Below are 16,156 nucleotides of genomic sequence, written 5' to 3'. Positions count from 1 at the left end.
TCTGCCTATAAACTCTATTCTGGGTGAACTCTCTTCCGAACTCCCAGAAGCAGCGCAATGAGGGGAAAGGCATACAGGCACCTTAGGAGGGCTGGGCGAGTCAGGGAGAACCATAGGGGACAGTGCGATGTCAACAAATCCACCTGGGCCATGCTGAATTTCTCCCAAATCGGCTCCATTACATGAGGATGGAGCCACCATTCCTCGGGTCTTAACCCCTGTCTCAACAGGGTGTCTGTTGCTTCATTCAACCGGCCCGGGATGTATGCTGCTGAAGGAGAGGAGTTCCCCTTAGGCCCACAGGAGAATCTGGCATGCCAGCTTGTAAAAGGGGCATGAGCGCCAGCCCCCCTAGTGGTTGAATATGAGACCACCAAGGTGTTGTCCAAACAGAACTAAACATTTTGACCTCTGCAGTCTGGGAGGAATTGCTTCAGAGCCAGAAGCACAACCTGAATCTCTAGGGTGATTAATGAGCCACAGTGAATGGGGCCCGACGGGGTGCATCCGTCGTAAGCATTCCGCGATGACGGGGAACTCCGAGTGTGGAGCTTAGACATAGGAACTCAGGATCTCTCCAAACATCTAAGGCACATAGGGCTCACCTTGTGACCTTGATCGTATGGGATTGCCCTTCTGTGATAACCCTTGTGTCCTGAGTCACCACTGAGGGATCTCATGTGCAGGAGGCCAAATGGAATCACATAGGATGCTGCTGCCATAAGCTAATGCAGTCTCTGGAACTATTTGACAGTGAGTGACTGCCCTTCTCTGCCCTTTCTGATGGCCGTAAGGATGCATGCAATGCGAGCAGGGGAAAGTACAAGCAATTACTACAAATTACTACAAAAATAAGTAATGCATAAACTTCCACTGCCTTTTCACATAAATCACAAAGCCTCCAAACTGGGAACTATAAAGACCATTCATTTAATTTTTTCTAACAATTGATGTCATCCTAAAGTAGCTTAGCAGATATAAATAGGTTAGTAATATACATTTAAAATTTATTAATTAGTCCCTATAAGTCCCCTATATGTCTTTTATAAGCTATTGGTGGAAGTGGTGAGGAAAAACTTTATGAGATGGTATGAGGAGGAAACCCTTGAGAGGAACCACACTCAAAATGGAACCCATCCTCAAAGCAAAAGCTCAAAAGAACACCTGGCATATGCTATAAATGCAAATGTAAATGTCTGGACATGATTCCTATTAAAGAACACAACAAATCTCCTGGTTTTAAACCTATAATTTGACAGACTTCTGGGTAGTCAAACAGACCTCATACTGGCAGATTCGGGTTATTTCTGTCTATATGGTAATGAATAGTGTGATATTAATTTTCAGCCGTATTGGCAGAACACCTCTGGTTGTGCCACTGATGGACATTTTTTAAATGTGCCATGAATCCTGATGGACCATAAATGACTCCTGAGGTAAGTTAAATCATCTGATAGGTACATGCTGTATCTGAAGATTGTTTAATAAGAGTTGCATTTAGAGGCCAGACAGAAGATCCCAAAACAATTTGTGTGTAATTTGCACCACTGCATAAAATGGTTCTGTGGGAGTTGGGTCTGAATGAGCTGCATGTGTGTTTGCCAGACCTGGTTTAATTCACTATAGAGAAGAGGGCTTTATAAATGCACAACGAATGCTCATTTTAAGCGCTTTTAACTTACATCTTTTTTTTTAATGCACTGTTCTGAAACTTTTTAGACAGATTTTGCATTTCACAGGAACAGATAAAGCAGGTGGTTTCTTAAATCTGTCTCATTATGCAGTCGACTAAACATATGACTGATGAAGCAGATGTTTCTTACCTGTAATCAGTGGCACAGCTTATGCACGAATATTCACACAATAAGCAGTGGTTCTTACATGCTATGAATGCAAATGTAAAGTTAATTCTCTTCCAATGTTGGCAATAGCTTTATTTGTGAGTAATGAAAAAATATTACTCTCTTGCTTGAGTGAAAAACAAAACACAAGAGATCATGTAATGGAAATAAATCAATGGCAGATCTCAGTGTTTTACTCCATTTATCATACAGCAATTTGTCACAATATATGTATATACATTATAAATAATAATTCACACTTTTAATTAATTTATAGTTACACCCACGTCCACCCGTTAAGTTTTGTTGTTTTGGCCGTCCACACTAAGACGACGTTTTCAGTCAACGAAAGCCGTTTTCACGACGCAGTTTGGACTTTAAAAATGGAGGCTTTTAAAATGTGATCGTTTTAATATATTTTTGTCTATAATTAAAATGATTCCCAAGTAATTCCCAATCTTAGCAAATCCATGCTGCTTGAAGCTGTTGCTCTAACCAATCAGAATTTGACTTGCTTACCCCGAGACCCCTTTAGAAGTTATCCAATCACCTTGACTTTTCCATGTCCGTTTCATTGCATGGTCAGAGAGCAAAATATTCATAGCTTGCAACCCATATCTGTTGCAAACTGCACAAGCTCAAATATATTTGTTTGGAATTTGTAGCTGTTGATTTAGTCAGACGTAGACTTTTAAGGACATTTACAAGATGGATTCTTTTTTGGACTTTGTGAGGAAAGGTCAGCCAAAACAGTTCAAAACAGCTGATAATCTTTTTCATGAACCATTTATACTTTAGCATTTTCTTTCCTGTAGAATTTGCACAAAAACATACAATTTGTCTTCATATAACATCCCCAGGAAAACTGTAATGCACAAAAACTGCATAAAAAACTCAGGGTCATTTTACGAGGTTAATATTGATGCTTCTGCTAGAGGAGATATATGTGGCTGCAGTGAAAGGAGAACTGTTGAATTGTGTTCATTGAGTTTCTTGATTTAATAATGCCATTAATTTTCGCTTCATAATATACCTGTCTGTGATGCAGCAATTGGTTATGCTCTAGTTCTGTATTAAAAGTTTCTATAGCCGTGCTGTCATAATGATGGGTATGAAGAGGTGGATTGATTCAGGTAGGACACCACTGAAGGCCTAGGCGTGAAATGCATAGCCTGCCACTAAATAGTAATAATAATAAACATTCATGTTAGTAAAAAAAAAAAAAAAGAAAACACTTATCCCTAAGGGCAATAAACATATGAGGAAATTGGAGATAGTCAACAGTGTACTGGCAAAATAGTGTTTCTCAAAAACCTTGCAGCTGGGCAGAATTGCTTTAAGGCTAAAGATAATGTGATTTTTGAGGTAGGCCGGCAAAAATGAGGTTATGTTGTGCCTTGTTCCTGGTACAATTTATACTTCTGTTTATTTGACTCAGGCATTTTTTCTAGGTTCTATATTTGCAATCTGGTGGCCCAGGATTTGATATTAGTTGATCGGTTGTAATAGATGCTCTGATTGAACAGCACTAGACTACACATATGTGATTAGGCTTGATAATTCACATTGGTCATAGTTCAGGTCGGTCTAGAGCATATCAAGGGAGAACTGAGAGTAAAACAAGAATATACCCTAGATATGACGCAAGTCCATCGCACGGCACCATACACACACTCTGACTCTTCAAATGGGTATGTGGAGTCTTCAATCGAACTTAGGGAGTTGAAAACCAGAAAGTAGAGACACTTGAGGAAACCCACACAGACGTAAGAAGAACACATGAACCTTCACAAGAAACAGTTTAGGATTGAGCCAGGACCCTGGAAATGTACCTACTGAGTAAAAAATGTACTTACTCATATGTGTGTTTTAAAACTGTTGAACACAAGTAGTTCCGGTCAGTTTATGTTAATGTCCTCCTTTAAAAGCAACAATAACTATTGTGACATACAGTACAGGCACAATTGCAAACAAAATGAACAATTATCAATTTGCTAAGGCTCAAGATGAATCAAGATGACAAGGAAAACAAAAATTAACGAAAAGCTTTATTATTGCTAGAAATGTGGCACTGAGACATAAAATGTATACACACACACACACACACACACACACACACACACACACACAATGAATTTTTTTTTACTATACTATTTACTTTACTATACTATTATTTGTATCTATTCAGTTGGTAGCTGTAACTTGGCAAGTACCATACTGTACTGTAAGTGGGATAATCAACAACTGGGTGTGCATTACATGGATGGTGGTTGACTCTAAGGAGTTCATCTGTCATTTTAGGGAATGGAGAATTGTAGAAAATGATGCAGCTACAACGTCTTGTAGGTGAGATAAACAGACTTATCTCTTGAGCTGTAGCAGCCATGTTGGCTGACGTAGTTGTGTTGACACACAAAATTGCTTTTTAGTTGCCAGTGCAACCTGAGCACTCACCAGGTGGTGATAAAGTGTCAAGCCGTTTAAACTCTTAGCACCTCTGGGAAATTTCACTGGCCAGCGAAAGTAGTAGGTACACAAAATATTTGTTCTGTATGGGGTGTGTGTGTGTGTGTGTGTGTGTGTGTGTGTGTGTGTGTGTGTGTGTGTGTGTGTGATTGTATTGTTGAAAACCTGAGCAATTGGTGACTGAATCTTATGCTTGGGGAGGAAAGGGGAAGCTAAGGGTGTTAGATTGGTGCAAACCATTCGTGTACTTCTTGTCAGAATTGGGTGTTATGCTTTGGTGCATAATGGAAACGTGAATGTCACTGATCAAATCTAATAAAAGCCCATCACACTTTTACCAGATGTTTTTGCACCAGACTATTATGTCCTTTCTTTGGTTAGATATGTTGTCAATCTACAGAACACAGATTGCTAAACGTATATGGAATAAACGGCAAAATCCAACCTAGTCTGTCAAGGTGTGTTTCATTTTATTAACGATCTGACTAGAGGGAAGGTGTTTTCTTCTGCCTGAAATGACTGGCATGTCAGAGAGGGGATAAGAAGACAATTTTCTGCATGCATAGTGATGCATGCTAAGGCTTGTAAAAGTAATGAGGTGGAGCTCTCAGACAGTTTTATGTTTACGCCTCTGGATCTACAGTATTCCATAAATAAACTGGCGGAATCATTGGTCATCATGGCAGCTGATACTATTTGAAATTTTTTTTATTTAAAGTCAATAATGAATCCTAAATATGTCATCTCTGGTAAGAGGTCTAATGTATCAAGTGAACATTTCCAAAGAGGTAGTGATGTTGGGTTAAACTTCTTATAAAGCTTAGCATACAGTTTTGTGTTTGCAGCTTTTTAGAATATTTGGATATGATTTGATTTTTAGCTATATTTTGTTGTAGCCTTGGTATTCTACAAACAGTGCTATTAAATGCAAATCTATTGCAAAAAGGGTTTTTTTTGTTTTTTTTGTATGCCCTTTTTTCCACAAATAACTCAAAGTGTTAGTGAGGCATAAAGTGTCAAATGTTTATCGACCCAAGTCCTAGGGTGTATTGGAGTGTCTGCATGAAAGGTTGAAGTCAATGATGTGAATAAAATGCTTTAAAGTTGCCCAGGAAAGCGATGGGAATAATCCTTTTTTTATTATTATTTACCATATGTGAAACTGTTCACAAGACATTTCAGTTTAATCCTGCTCTACTGGTTCCAGGACTAGTTCGGATGTTTTGTGAGCCTTTAGAGTCTGAAGAGGCGCAGTGTAAAATCTAACGGTGAGGATTATAGCCGTTGAAGCAACTAAACCATGCAGGTAAAATAGCTTTTGTAAAGGGGACACAGAGGTCCTTGTTAAATTGAGTCGAACGCCACTGAGATTAATATAGTTGCTACACCCTTTAGAAGAGGATGTGAGGTGAAAAGTTTGGCATATTCAATGAATGATCGAGCAAAAAACATCAACACAACAAAATTTACGAACGATTGTGCAGCAGGTATCAATGAATGCACAAAGCAAAAATCAATCAGTTTTGCTTTTTTTATTATTTTTTTTAGTTAATAATTTTGAGCAAAGTCAGCATGGAGCTCTGTCTATTTTCTAGAAACTGGCCTCCAGGAAGTGAAGGATTCTTTCCACTCACTCATCGCTGTATTTGTTCAATATGCTTATATAACAAAATTCAATGACAGTAGCTTAAACAAGCTGGAAAATGTCAATGGGTCTGTGGCTGCTCACAGATTTGGCAATTTGTGTTGCTCACACAGATAGCAATTAGTCACTATTAAATTAGTTGGTGAAAGAAACAAACAGAAATAAAATCGACCAGGGTATCTCAACTTAAGCTTTCTTAAATATACATATCCTCAAGGGAAAGAGAATGCTATATTAAATATTACACTGTTTATGTTTTCACAGCTGATTTGATTTAGAACCTCTGTATGTCAATTGGTTTGCTTTCAATCTCCAACTGTCGTGTTTTAACAAACCCATGCTAAGTGACAAGAAACCAGTGTAATCTTACACTTTTGCAGTCCATCTTACAGTGAGGAAAATAAGTATTTGAACACCCTGATATTTTGCAAGTTCTCCCATTTAGAAATCATGGAGGGGTCTAAAATTGTCATCGTAGGTGCATGTCCACTGTGAGAGACATAATCTAAAAAAAAAAATCCAGAAATCACAATGTATGATTTTCTAACTATTTATTTGTATGATACAGCTGCAAATAAGTATTTGAACACCTGAGAAAGTCAATGTTAATATTTGGTACAGTAGCCTTTGTTTGCAATTACAGAGGTCAAACGTTTCCTGTAGTTTTTTACCAGGTTTCTCTAGATCAGTCAGGTTTCTGGCCTGTCGCTGAGGCTTGGAGGCTTTGGAGCTCCCTCCAAAGATTCTCTATTGGGTTTAGGTCTGGAGACTGGCTAGGCCACGCCAGAACCTTGATATGCTTCTTACAGAGCCACTCCTTGGTTATCCTGGCTGTGTGCTTCGGGTCATTGTCATGTTGGAAGACCCAGCCTCGACCCATCTTCAATGCTCTAACTGAGGGAAGGAGGTTGCTCCCCAAAATCTCGCAATACATGGCCTGGGTCATCCTCTCCTTAATACAGTGCAGTCGCCCTGTCCCATGTGCAGAAAAACACCCCCAAGGCATGATGCTACCACCCCCATGCTTCACAGTAGAGATGGTGTTCTTGGGATGGTACTCATCATTCTTCTTCCTTCAAACACGTTTAGTGGAATTATGACCCAAAAGTTCTATTTTGGTCTCATCTGACCACATGACTTTCTCCCATGACTCCTCTGGATCATCCAAATGGTCATTGGCAAACTTAAGACGTGCCTGGCCATGTGCTTGTTTAAGCAGGGAAACCTTCCGTGCCATGCATGATTTCAAACCATGACGTCTTAGTGTATTACCAACAGTAACCTTGGAAACGGTGGTCCCAGCTCTTGTCAGGTCATTGACCAGCTCCTCCCGTGTAGTTCTGGGCTGATTTCTCACCTTCCTTAGGATCATTGAGACCCCACGAGGTGAGATCTTGCATGGGGCCCCGGTCCAAGGAAGATTGACAGTCATGTTCAGCTTCTTCCATTTTCTAATGTTTGCTCCAACAGTGGACCTTTTTTCACCAAGCTGTTTGGCAATTTCTCCGTAGCCCTTTCCAGCCTTGTGGAGGTTTACAATTTTGTCTCTAGTGTCTTTGGACAGCTCTTTGGTCTTGGCCATGTTAGTAGTTGGATTCGTACTGATTGTATGGGGTGGACAGGTGTCTTTATGCAGCTAACGACCTCAAACAGGTGCATCTAGTTAAGGATAATAAATGTAATGGAGGTGGACATTTTAAAGGCAGACTAACAGGTCTTTGAGGGTCAGAATTCTAGCTGATAGACAGGTGTTCAAATACTTATTTGCAGCTGTATCATAAAAATAAATTGTTTAAAAATCATATATTGTGATATCTGGATTTTTTTTTTAGATTATGTCTATCACAGTGGACATGCATCTACGATGACAATTTCAGACCCCTCCATGATTTCTAAGTGGGAGAACTTGCAAAATAGCAGGGTGTTTAAATACTTATTTTCCTCACTGTATATACTGTATACACTATATCGACAAAAGTATTGGGAAACTTGACCTTCCCAGCCATATGTTTTCCAAACTGTTATTGCAAAGCCGAAGGCAGACAATTGTATAGGGTTTCTGGATGCAGTAGCATGAAATTTTCCCTTCAGTTAAACTAGGAGACCTGAACCTGTTCCAGCATGATAATGCCCCTGTGCACAAAGCAAACTCCCTTTTGGTATATATTGAAACACTGAATTGGATTTGGAATTTGGTATTTCTAATAAAAAAATTGGATTTTGTAATTTGTATTTGATAGGGTTAATGAAAATGGGTTAATATTTTGTATCAAAATACATTAGTGTTTTCTATTTTTATAGTTTTAAAACTGTAAAATACTTTGTATGAAGTCTAAATGATGACCATAAAAATGCAGCTTCTAAATGGTGCCTACTCAGTATTTTGCCCAGATCTGTTGAGATCATAACAGAAAATTGATCCATATGGAAGAAGGTGGTAAGGTATAAAAATTCAGGCTGCCAGCTTTCTAATACTGTACTGTAGGTCAACAATGATTTATAAATAACGATTTGATTGCTGAATATTGTACCCTATATGAAGTAGCTATTAGGATCATGATTTTGCATCCCATTGCATTATTGAATTTGATTGTTAATTATAAATATAGTAATATAAGTTAGAAACTAGTTGCTATATATACACAAGAGCCATCAGTTGTTGAGTCAGGGTTGCTGAGGATCTTCATTTCCATTAAGTAACTAAATTAGCTCATTCGCAAACTGTTAAACATTAACCTTCATTTGAGAGATCACAGGGATATTTATGTGAATATTTGGTCTGTTAACTGGTTGCTTATTTCAGATTTATTGCATAACTGGCCAGAGAAAAAATGTTGCTATCAAACATTGTTCAAATCACTGTAACAATTAAGGGATCAAGCAATCAAGAAAATAGGCCAATTGATCAATGTTTTGGGAAGAAATTTCATATATATATTCATTCTGATATAATTTTAATATATACTGTATATTCTTATTCTCACACACATATATATCGAGAGAGAGAGAGAGAGAGAGAGAGAGAGAGAGAGAGAGAGTGAGATCGATAGAGAGAGAGAGAGAGAGAGAGAGAGAGAGAGAGAGAGAGTGAGATCGATAGAGAGAGAGAGAGAGAGAGAGAGAGAGAGAGAGACCCATAATGACAGTGAAAACAGAATTCTACAAATATCTGTAAAATAATTAAATAAACAAATAAATAAAAAATCTGAAGTATCACATAATACATTTTCAAATCCCTCACTCCGTACTTATTTAATTAAACTTTGGCAGAAATTACCGCCTTGAGTCTTTTTGTATTTGACAGAACAAACTTTGCACACCTGGTTTGGGCACTTTCCTGGCATTCTTTAGGCAACTTGGATAGGGAACAGGTTGCATAGGGAACATTGACACTTTCAGGTCTCTAAAAGATGTTCAATAGGGTTCAAATCAAGGCTCTGGCTGGCATCACAAAAATGTCCCTAAGCCACTGCCAAGCCTTTGTTGTCTCTACTCTCTGGTTTTCCATTACCTAAAGATGCCGATCTCCTCCTGTGCCTCTGTGTGCATATTTAATATAGATAATACACACTAATTAGTCAGAACCTTACAGCACCTGTATAATATCGTGTAGGTTCCCTTTGTGCAGCTCTGACCCACTGAGGCATGAACTCCACTGAAAATTGTTTCATGTATGTGTTAAAACTACAATTCAAACCCCAGTATTTTTCTAAAACTATATATTGATTTTTATTATTGTATAATAATTTATTAATATTATTTGTCTTGCAACTTGTGGCTTTTATCTATCTGGATAGCAAACTTGTTAGTTTTCTTTGCAAGGCTTAACCTGTCTGGCACCTGAAACAAAATGAATGTGGACGCTTGATCGGATTGAGATTTTGGGAATTTGTTTATGTAGGTGGAACGTCTCAAAGTAACATCAACATGAATGTCAGGAACTAACGTTTCTTAGCAGAACATTGCCCAGAGCACCACACCGCCTTTACTAGTTTAAGCAACACACACACACACACACACATACTATATATATATATATATATATATATATATATATATATATATATATATATATATATATATATATTCATTAATCCAGCCATCCACATAATGTATAAACAATTTGATTTCGACCAGACACTATGTAGTAAAGCACTTTGTATATCAACCCAGGTGCTTCTGGGAGTGAAGGTTGTAAATAGCCTTGTTTATGATTCTCTTCATTACTGCTACTGGTACAATTCATCAAAAAATCTGAGTTGCTTTTACTACCCCAGTGTCCAACACCACTATATTTTAGTTAGTAGATAGTTTACTTTCATCACTATTTTCAGAACAATAAAATGTCAGCACATACAAAATTGTAGCCAATTTGCTGCCTCATATAATGTTAATTCGTTATAATGCCTTTCGTTGGGATTCTGTAGGGAATTAGAACGATATCTTCTTTAACACTGCGTCTGTATTCTTTGCTGCCACACTCTGAAACCTTCAGCTGCTGAATGCACTGATGTATTATAATCATAGATATTAATGGCCCATAACAGTGAGGATTGATCAGGATCTGTAGAAAGCCTTCCACGTGGAAAACACAAAACAGTTAATAAATTGATGTTGATGCAGGTCTGGAGTCAGCACCACAATACCATCAGTGGGTATGACTGCATTGATCTTCCTGCAGAACCTTTGCTTTCTGCTTTCAGGTAATAAAGCCCAACACTGATTTATTGGCAGTAGACGGTTACCTTTTTGCCTCCTTTGCTCTTCACATGGCCTTTGTTCCTGAGACATCATCTGTAAATACTTGTACTGGAACACTGGTGATGGCACTGATGTTATTGATTACCCTTTGCCCACTTGTCATGGGGTAATATAAATAAATATTTACAAAACTGTGATCTACAGTTACAAATTTTGGACTTGTGTATTCCTTCTTTGTGCCAAGGTAACACTAATAGTAGAGAGCAAATAAGGTTGCTGTGATTTGTACAGCACAACTGTTCAGTTTTTTTGTTTTTTTTTTTATCACAAAGCCACTATTAAATCTACCAAAATACTGCAGAAATTATCCTTAAGAAAAGCAATCACGACATTTGATTATTGAAAGAATTCTAATAAACCACAATCCTTGACCAAGGTACCAATAATTAGCCAAATACATACTGTTGGTCTGGAAAAACCCTTTATAGTGTCAAATTTAAATATAGGACTAAAACAATAGCAGGACACCATACAGGGAATCAGGAAAGTATTCACATTGCTTCACTTTTTCCACATTTTGTTATGTTACAGCCCTATTCCAAAAGGAAATATCGTTTACAACAACATTATTATTTTTTTTTATTCTACACAGCATCTTAGCAAATATTTTAAAACAAAAAAAAAGCATAATTGTCTACAGACAATTCCTTGGACTTTATGCCTTTTTTTTGTGCTTGGACATGCACTGTTAACGGTGGGTCCTTATAAAGAAAGGTGTGTGCCTTCCCAAATCATGTCCAATCAACTGAATTTACCACAGGTGGACTCCAATCAAGTTGTACAAACATCTCAAGGATAATCAGTGGAAACAGGATGCACCTGAGCTCAATTTTGAGTGTCATAGAAAACACTGGGAATAATTCTGTATGTTTTTTTTTCCCTCGTTTTTTTATTGTTGATAAATTTGCAAGGATTTCAAACAAACTTCTTATACGTTGTCATTATGGGGTGTTGTTTGTAGAATTCTGAGAATAATACTGAATTTAATCCATTTCGGAATAAGGCTGTATGAACATTTTGGCAAGTGAACATTTTGTCCTCAAAGTTTGCGTTAGAATCAGAAAAAAATAGACAATTTAATAGATTTGAGCAAATAAAATAAGGGTTAAATTGTTATGTCTAGACGACTGGGTCAGATCATCTCCAGCTTTTGTGGGCTGTTCCCGGTTTGCAGTGATCAGTATCCATCAAAAGTGTTCCAAGGAAGGAACAGTGGTGAACTGGCAACAAGGTTATTGTTAGCCAAGACTCACTGATGCACGTGGGGAGCAAAGACTGGACCGTGTGGTTCGATCCAACGACGAGCTCCTGTAGCTCAAATTGCTGAAGAAGTTAATGGTGTTAATGCTCGACTGGTTGGGACTGTTTTGTCAGCAAAAGGGGAACGAACACAATATTAGGCAGGTGGTCATAATGTTATACCTGATCTGTGGCCATAAAGTGCCTGGTTGGTGTATCTGCTCCAGGGGTCACTCGTACTCCACCTTTTGCACTTGCAACATGGTTATAGCTCTATATTTGAGCATGATTAACAGAGCAGTCTTCGGACACACTCAGCAGGAGTTTATTTATAGGAATGAGCTATAGATAGGTTTGGTGTTGGCGGACTAGATCTGCTACGCTGCAGCATCTTCATTTTGAGAGGTGTCATGGCTGAAATATTTAAAGTTTGCTCATAGTGTATATAATTTCAAAATATTTGACAATATCTACGTTTTTCCAGAGCGCCACATCAGCATGTAATACCAAAATTAGACTTTTCTTGCAAACCCAATAACCATAGGTGTGCTGTATTCTTGAGAACAAGTCCATTGTGCATTTTTGTCCCTGTTTTTTTTTTTTTTTTACAGGTTTTCAGAAAGATTGATTATGTTTGTAATAGCCATTTTGTACCTTGTCCTATTTACCATCAAGAATACATGTTAACTCATTTCGGCATTACTGACAAGCACTAATTTCCCACTAATTTCTCTCTAGGTAGCATGCTGGTTATTAGTAGATGCATTTTAGAAATAATTATGCCCTTGCCCATTCTTACCCATTTGTTTTCAGTGTGTCATTCTGCTAGCGAGCAAGTCAGTTTACGAAGGAAAAATGTGCGTAGGAAGCCCTGGCTAGCGTGAGAAGAATAAAACTTCTGTTGCACTCAACAGATCTGTTAGAAATGTCATTTATAGATATAGTCTATATTCTCTGTGCCACTTGCCACACATTCTAGCATTTTCTATCAATTCTCCTTCATTGCACAATCATTTGACCTTATTAAATTATACAACCTATATCTTTATCAAGTATGGCGACATTTGTAGCCTGAAATAAATTGTCTGTATACATGTGCAGAATGAGGATGACAAAATTGAGGAGTATATGCCAACCTGTTGACCCCAGCAAATGTGAACAAAATAACCGAATCAAATTATCTAAAATAAAATTGAGCATGTTTTTTTATCCAAAAGGAACACAATTGACTGGAGGAGTTTATGAAATGTTCTAGAAACATTTAGTCTAATGCTCCTTTGTAAGTATAGCCTTTTGTTCTGACACTTACATTATTTAGCTTGAAATCTGTGGACTCCTGACCATAATACACACATGTGCTTGTTGAACATTACAGTTTTAAACTCCTTTTGCTGTTAAAATGACCTTTTTTAGAAGGTTTTTCATGTGATTTTTGGGCATAAATATGAGGGTTGGTGCTTTCAGCCATGTAAAATAAATGAAATTAGTGAGGTCAGGTCAGATGGGGTGTTCTCAGTGTTTCAGTACATTCCAAAAGGTCAGGGATCTGTGTAGGACACATGCGTTCTTCCAATCTAACCTTGACACAGGTTTGGACTTCTTAGTTCCACTGAAGGGAAATTTTCATTCTAAAGCATACAAACACGTTCTATACAAATGTGTGCTTCCAACATCATGGCAACAGAGAACACATGGGTGTAATAGTCAGGTATTCACAATTCTTTTTGCCCATAACTATATTTACACATCACAAACACAAGGGGAACTCATTAAAATGTAGTAGTAATAATAATAATAATAATAATAATAATAATAATAATAATAATAATAATAATAATAATAATAAAGAACTGTATTTGTGAATAGGACTGAAAAAATGTGCCGGTTTTTCTTTCTATTTTTGGGTTCACCATCATCCTCCTGTCACAACTTATTCATATAATCAGAGAAAATGTAAAGCAGGAAAAATAAAAAAGGGGAAAAAGAGAAACACAAATACATAAATCTAATGGCACTGTAAAAGTAATAGTAAGAGTAACAACAGTAACAATAAAATAAAAATTTCAATCTACAACACAATTATTTGGTTGGCGTGTGAGGGTGTGTGAGCGTGTGTATGTGTGTGCGGCCGTGCAATGTTAATTAACATTTTAAATGAAATTGACACATCTGAGAAAGTTAGCGCCATGGCAGTGAGCGGCACTGTTCATTTGTCACAACACATGATCTGTAATGTTAATCTGACCTGCAGTTTCCTTTGTTAAATAAAATCTGATTCTTTCAAACAAAAAGAAACAGTTTATCATAAAGAGTCATAGTGTAACTGTGTTAATGAATCCGAATGAATATTACAATTTAATCAAGCACTTATTTGATCTTATTTACATTGTCATTGTGTCATATATAAAAAAAAAAAAAAAAAGATGGACAGAATTTCCCAATTTTCAAATTACTGAACAACTAAACCCAAAAAGGAGACTAGTAAATCATTAATATTACATTAAGTTTTAATATCAATTTATCTACAAAACTTACTGACATCACTGTAGTCTGTTCAAGGAAAGTGCACTGTCACTGAAGCAAAAACTAAACAAAAAACAAAACAAAAAATACAAAAACATTGCAAATTTGCAGTCATATATAGCAAACGTCCGACCATATGATTTCGTTAGTGTTCCATATAAGAAAACGAACTCGGGTGGTTTGAGCACACTTATTTGAGAGTGAATGTGGAAAGATATACAGTATTTGATTCAATAATGAAGTGATTTATTTTATCCATACAGAGTCCCCTCTCTGTGTGTAAACATATTCAAAATGTCTGACCTCTTAGTTGTTAGCTACAAAGTTTCGATGTCTCGTAATCGAGAGGGTTAGGGAGACGGGTGCTAAACGCCTGGAGAGAAGAATGGATGCGCATCACTTCGTTGACTGTGAGTTTAAGGCGATGACGCAGTAAGCAGGAGAACAGGTCCAGAGGCTGCTGGCCTGGTGGAGACAATCGGTTAACGCGGTCCCGGATCTCCAGCAGCTGCATCAGGGCAGAATCTTGTGAGCCCTGTGTATACGGATAGTCTAGCTGCAGGATCAAGTCTCGAATTGCCTCTGGGTTGAAGTGCATACTGTAACCAAAAACTTGTATGCTGTTGATTTTCATGTAGCCCAAGTTTCTGGAAGGGTCCGTCATTTCCACTGGTTCCAAGTAAACACTTTCATTGGCAGTCGGACCTGACGTTTTAATGTGGCTCCTCAGATAAATGTGAATTGTCTCAAAGAAGGTCTTCCACTTGTTGCCCAGAGTCAAGGTCCAGTTAAAACACTCAAGCGGAAGGTCCAGTTTAGTGGCCTGCCAATTTGGGAATTTGTTTTCATTTACAGGGATTAACCAACTTTCTGAGTGGCTCCCACCAAATGGGTTGATGAAAAGAGTAAGCGCAGGTTCCAGGGTGCTGTTCTTAGTAAGGCAAATCTGGAGCGAGATCCCCAACAGCATGTGCACCAGGTTGGATTTGTACTTGTTGCTCTTTAGTGTGAGCAGCATTCTTTTTCTCCATGAAGGGTCGAACCAGCTGTTGAGGCGCATATCATTGCTAATGAAGATAGCGTGGACCTCTAGGCGACGGTCAGCCCGTTGCAGGAGGTAACGCAACTCTAGGTCTTGCAAGTCAGTCTCAAAGCCAAAGTAGTTGTCGGTAGAGTCAGCCACCATAGGCCGACAGACTCCTTGACTTAGCATGTAGCCAGCATTGCAGCTACCGCAGCGCGTGTAGTTGTCGCTGGCACAAGATGCACAAGCCAAACCCTCTCCTACAGAGCATGGAGTGGGTGCCTGGCATGAGTATTGGTCATATGCGCAAATGCAGGTGTGCAGCTCCTCTGAGAAAACGCCCAGCTGGTTGTTCTCTGAGCAGTAGAGTAATGACTGGAAGTAGTTCAGCCAGTATGACCGTGGCCTACATCGGAAATAGACAGAGTGAGGATTTAATAAAGTGTTTAAAGTGGAGCTCTAGAACGTATGTGTGGCTTAATGCATAAGCTAGTTATGGCACTATGTTTAATAATCGCAAAATCACCTTGGGGTGGAATAATTCAATATCCTCTAGAGCACATAATTTAAAAAAAAACTATATTTATTGGTGGCACTAATAGCCACCAAAGCAACCAAGAAATGGACCAAAATGTAGCAAGCTTGTTTCTAAGATGA

The 16,156-nt window shown here is 38.0% G+C and overlaps 1 protein-coding gene across 1 annotated transcript in view; it reads right to left on the bottom strand.

Moving 5' to 3' along the window:
• Nucleotides 1–14,280: 14,280 nt before the first annotated feature.
• Nucleotides 14,281–16,156, bottom strand: part of brinp3a.2 (bone morphogenetic protein/retinoic acid inducible neural-specific 3a, tandem duplicate 2) — a 74,866-nt gene continuing 72,990 nt past the window's right edge. Inside the window, exon 8 of the mRNA XM_083566966.1 lies at nucleotides 14,281–15,905. Coding sequence (XP_083423092.1) covers nucleotides 14,789–15,905 — 1,117 coding nt within the window. The 3' untranslated portion in view covers nucleotides 14,281–14,788. The remainder of the gene's footprint in view (nucleotides 15,906–16,156) is intronic.

The sequence above is a fragment of the Silurus aristotelis genome, assembly GCF_946808225.1.
Source record: "Silurus aristotelis genome assembly, chromosome: 2".
Lineage (NCBI taxonomy): Eukaryota > Metazoa > Chordata > Actinopteri > Siluriformes > Siluridae > Silurus > Silurus aristotelis.
The sequence above is the reverse complement of the archived record's forward strand: the minus strand, read 5'-3'. Positions and strand labels throughout refer to the sequence as shown.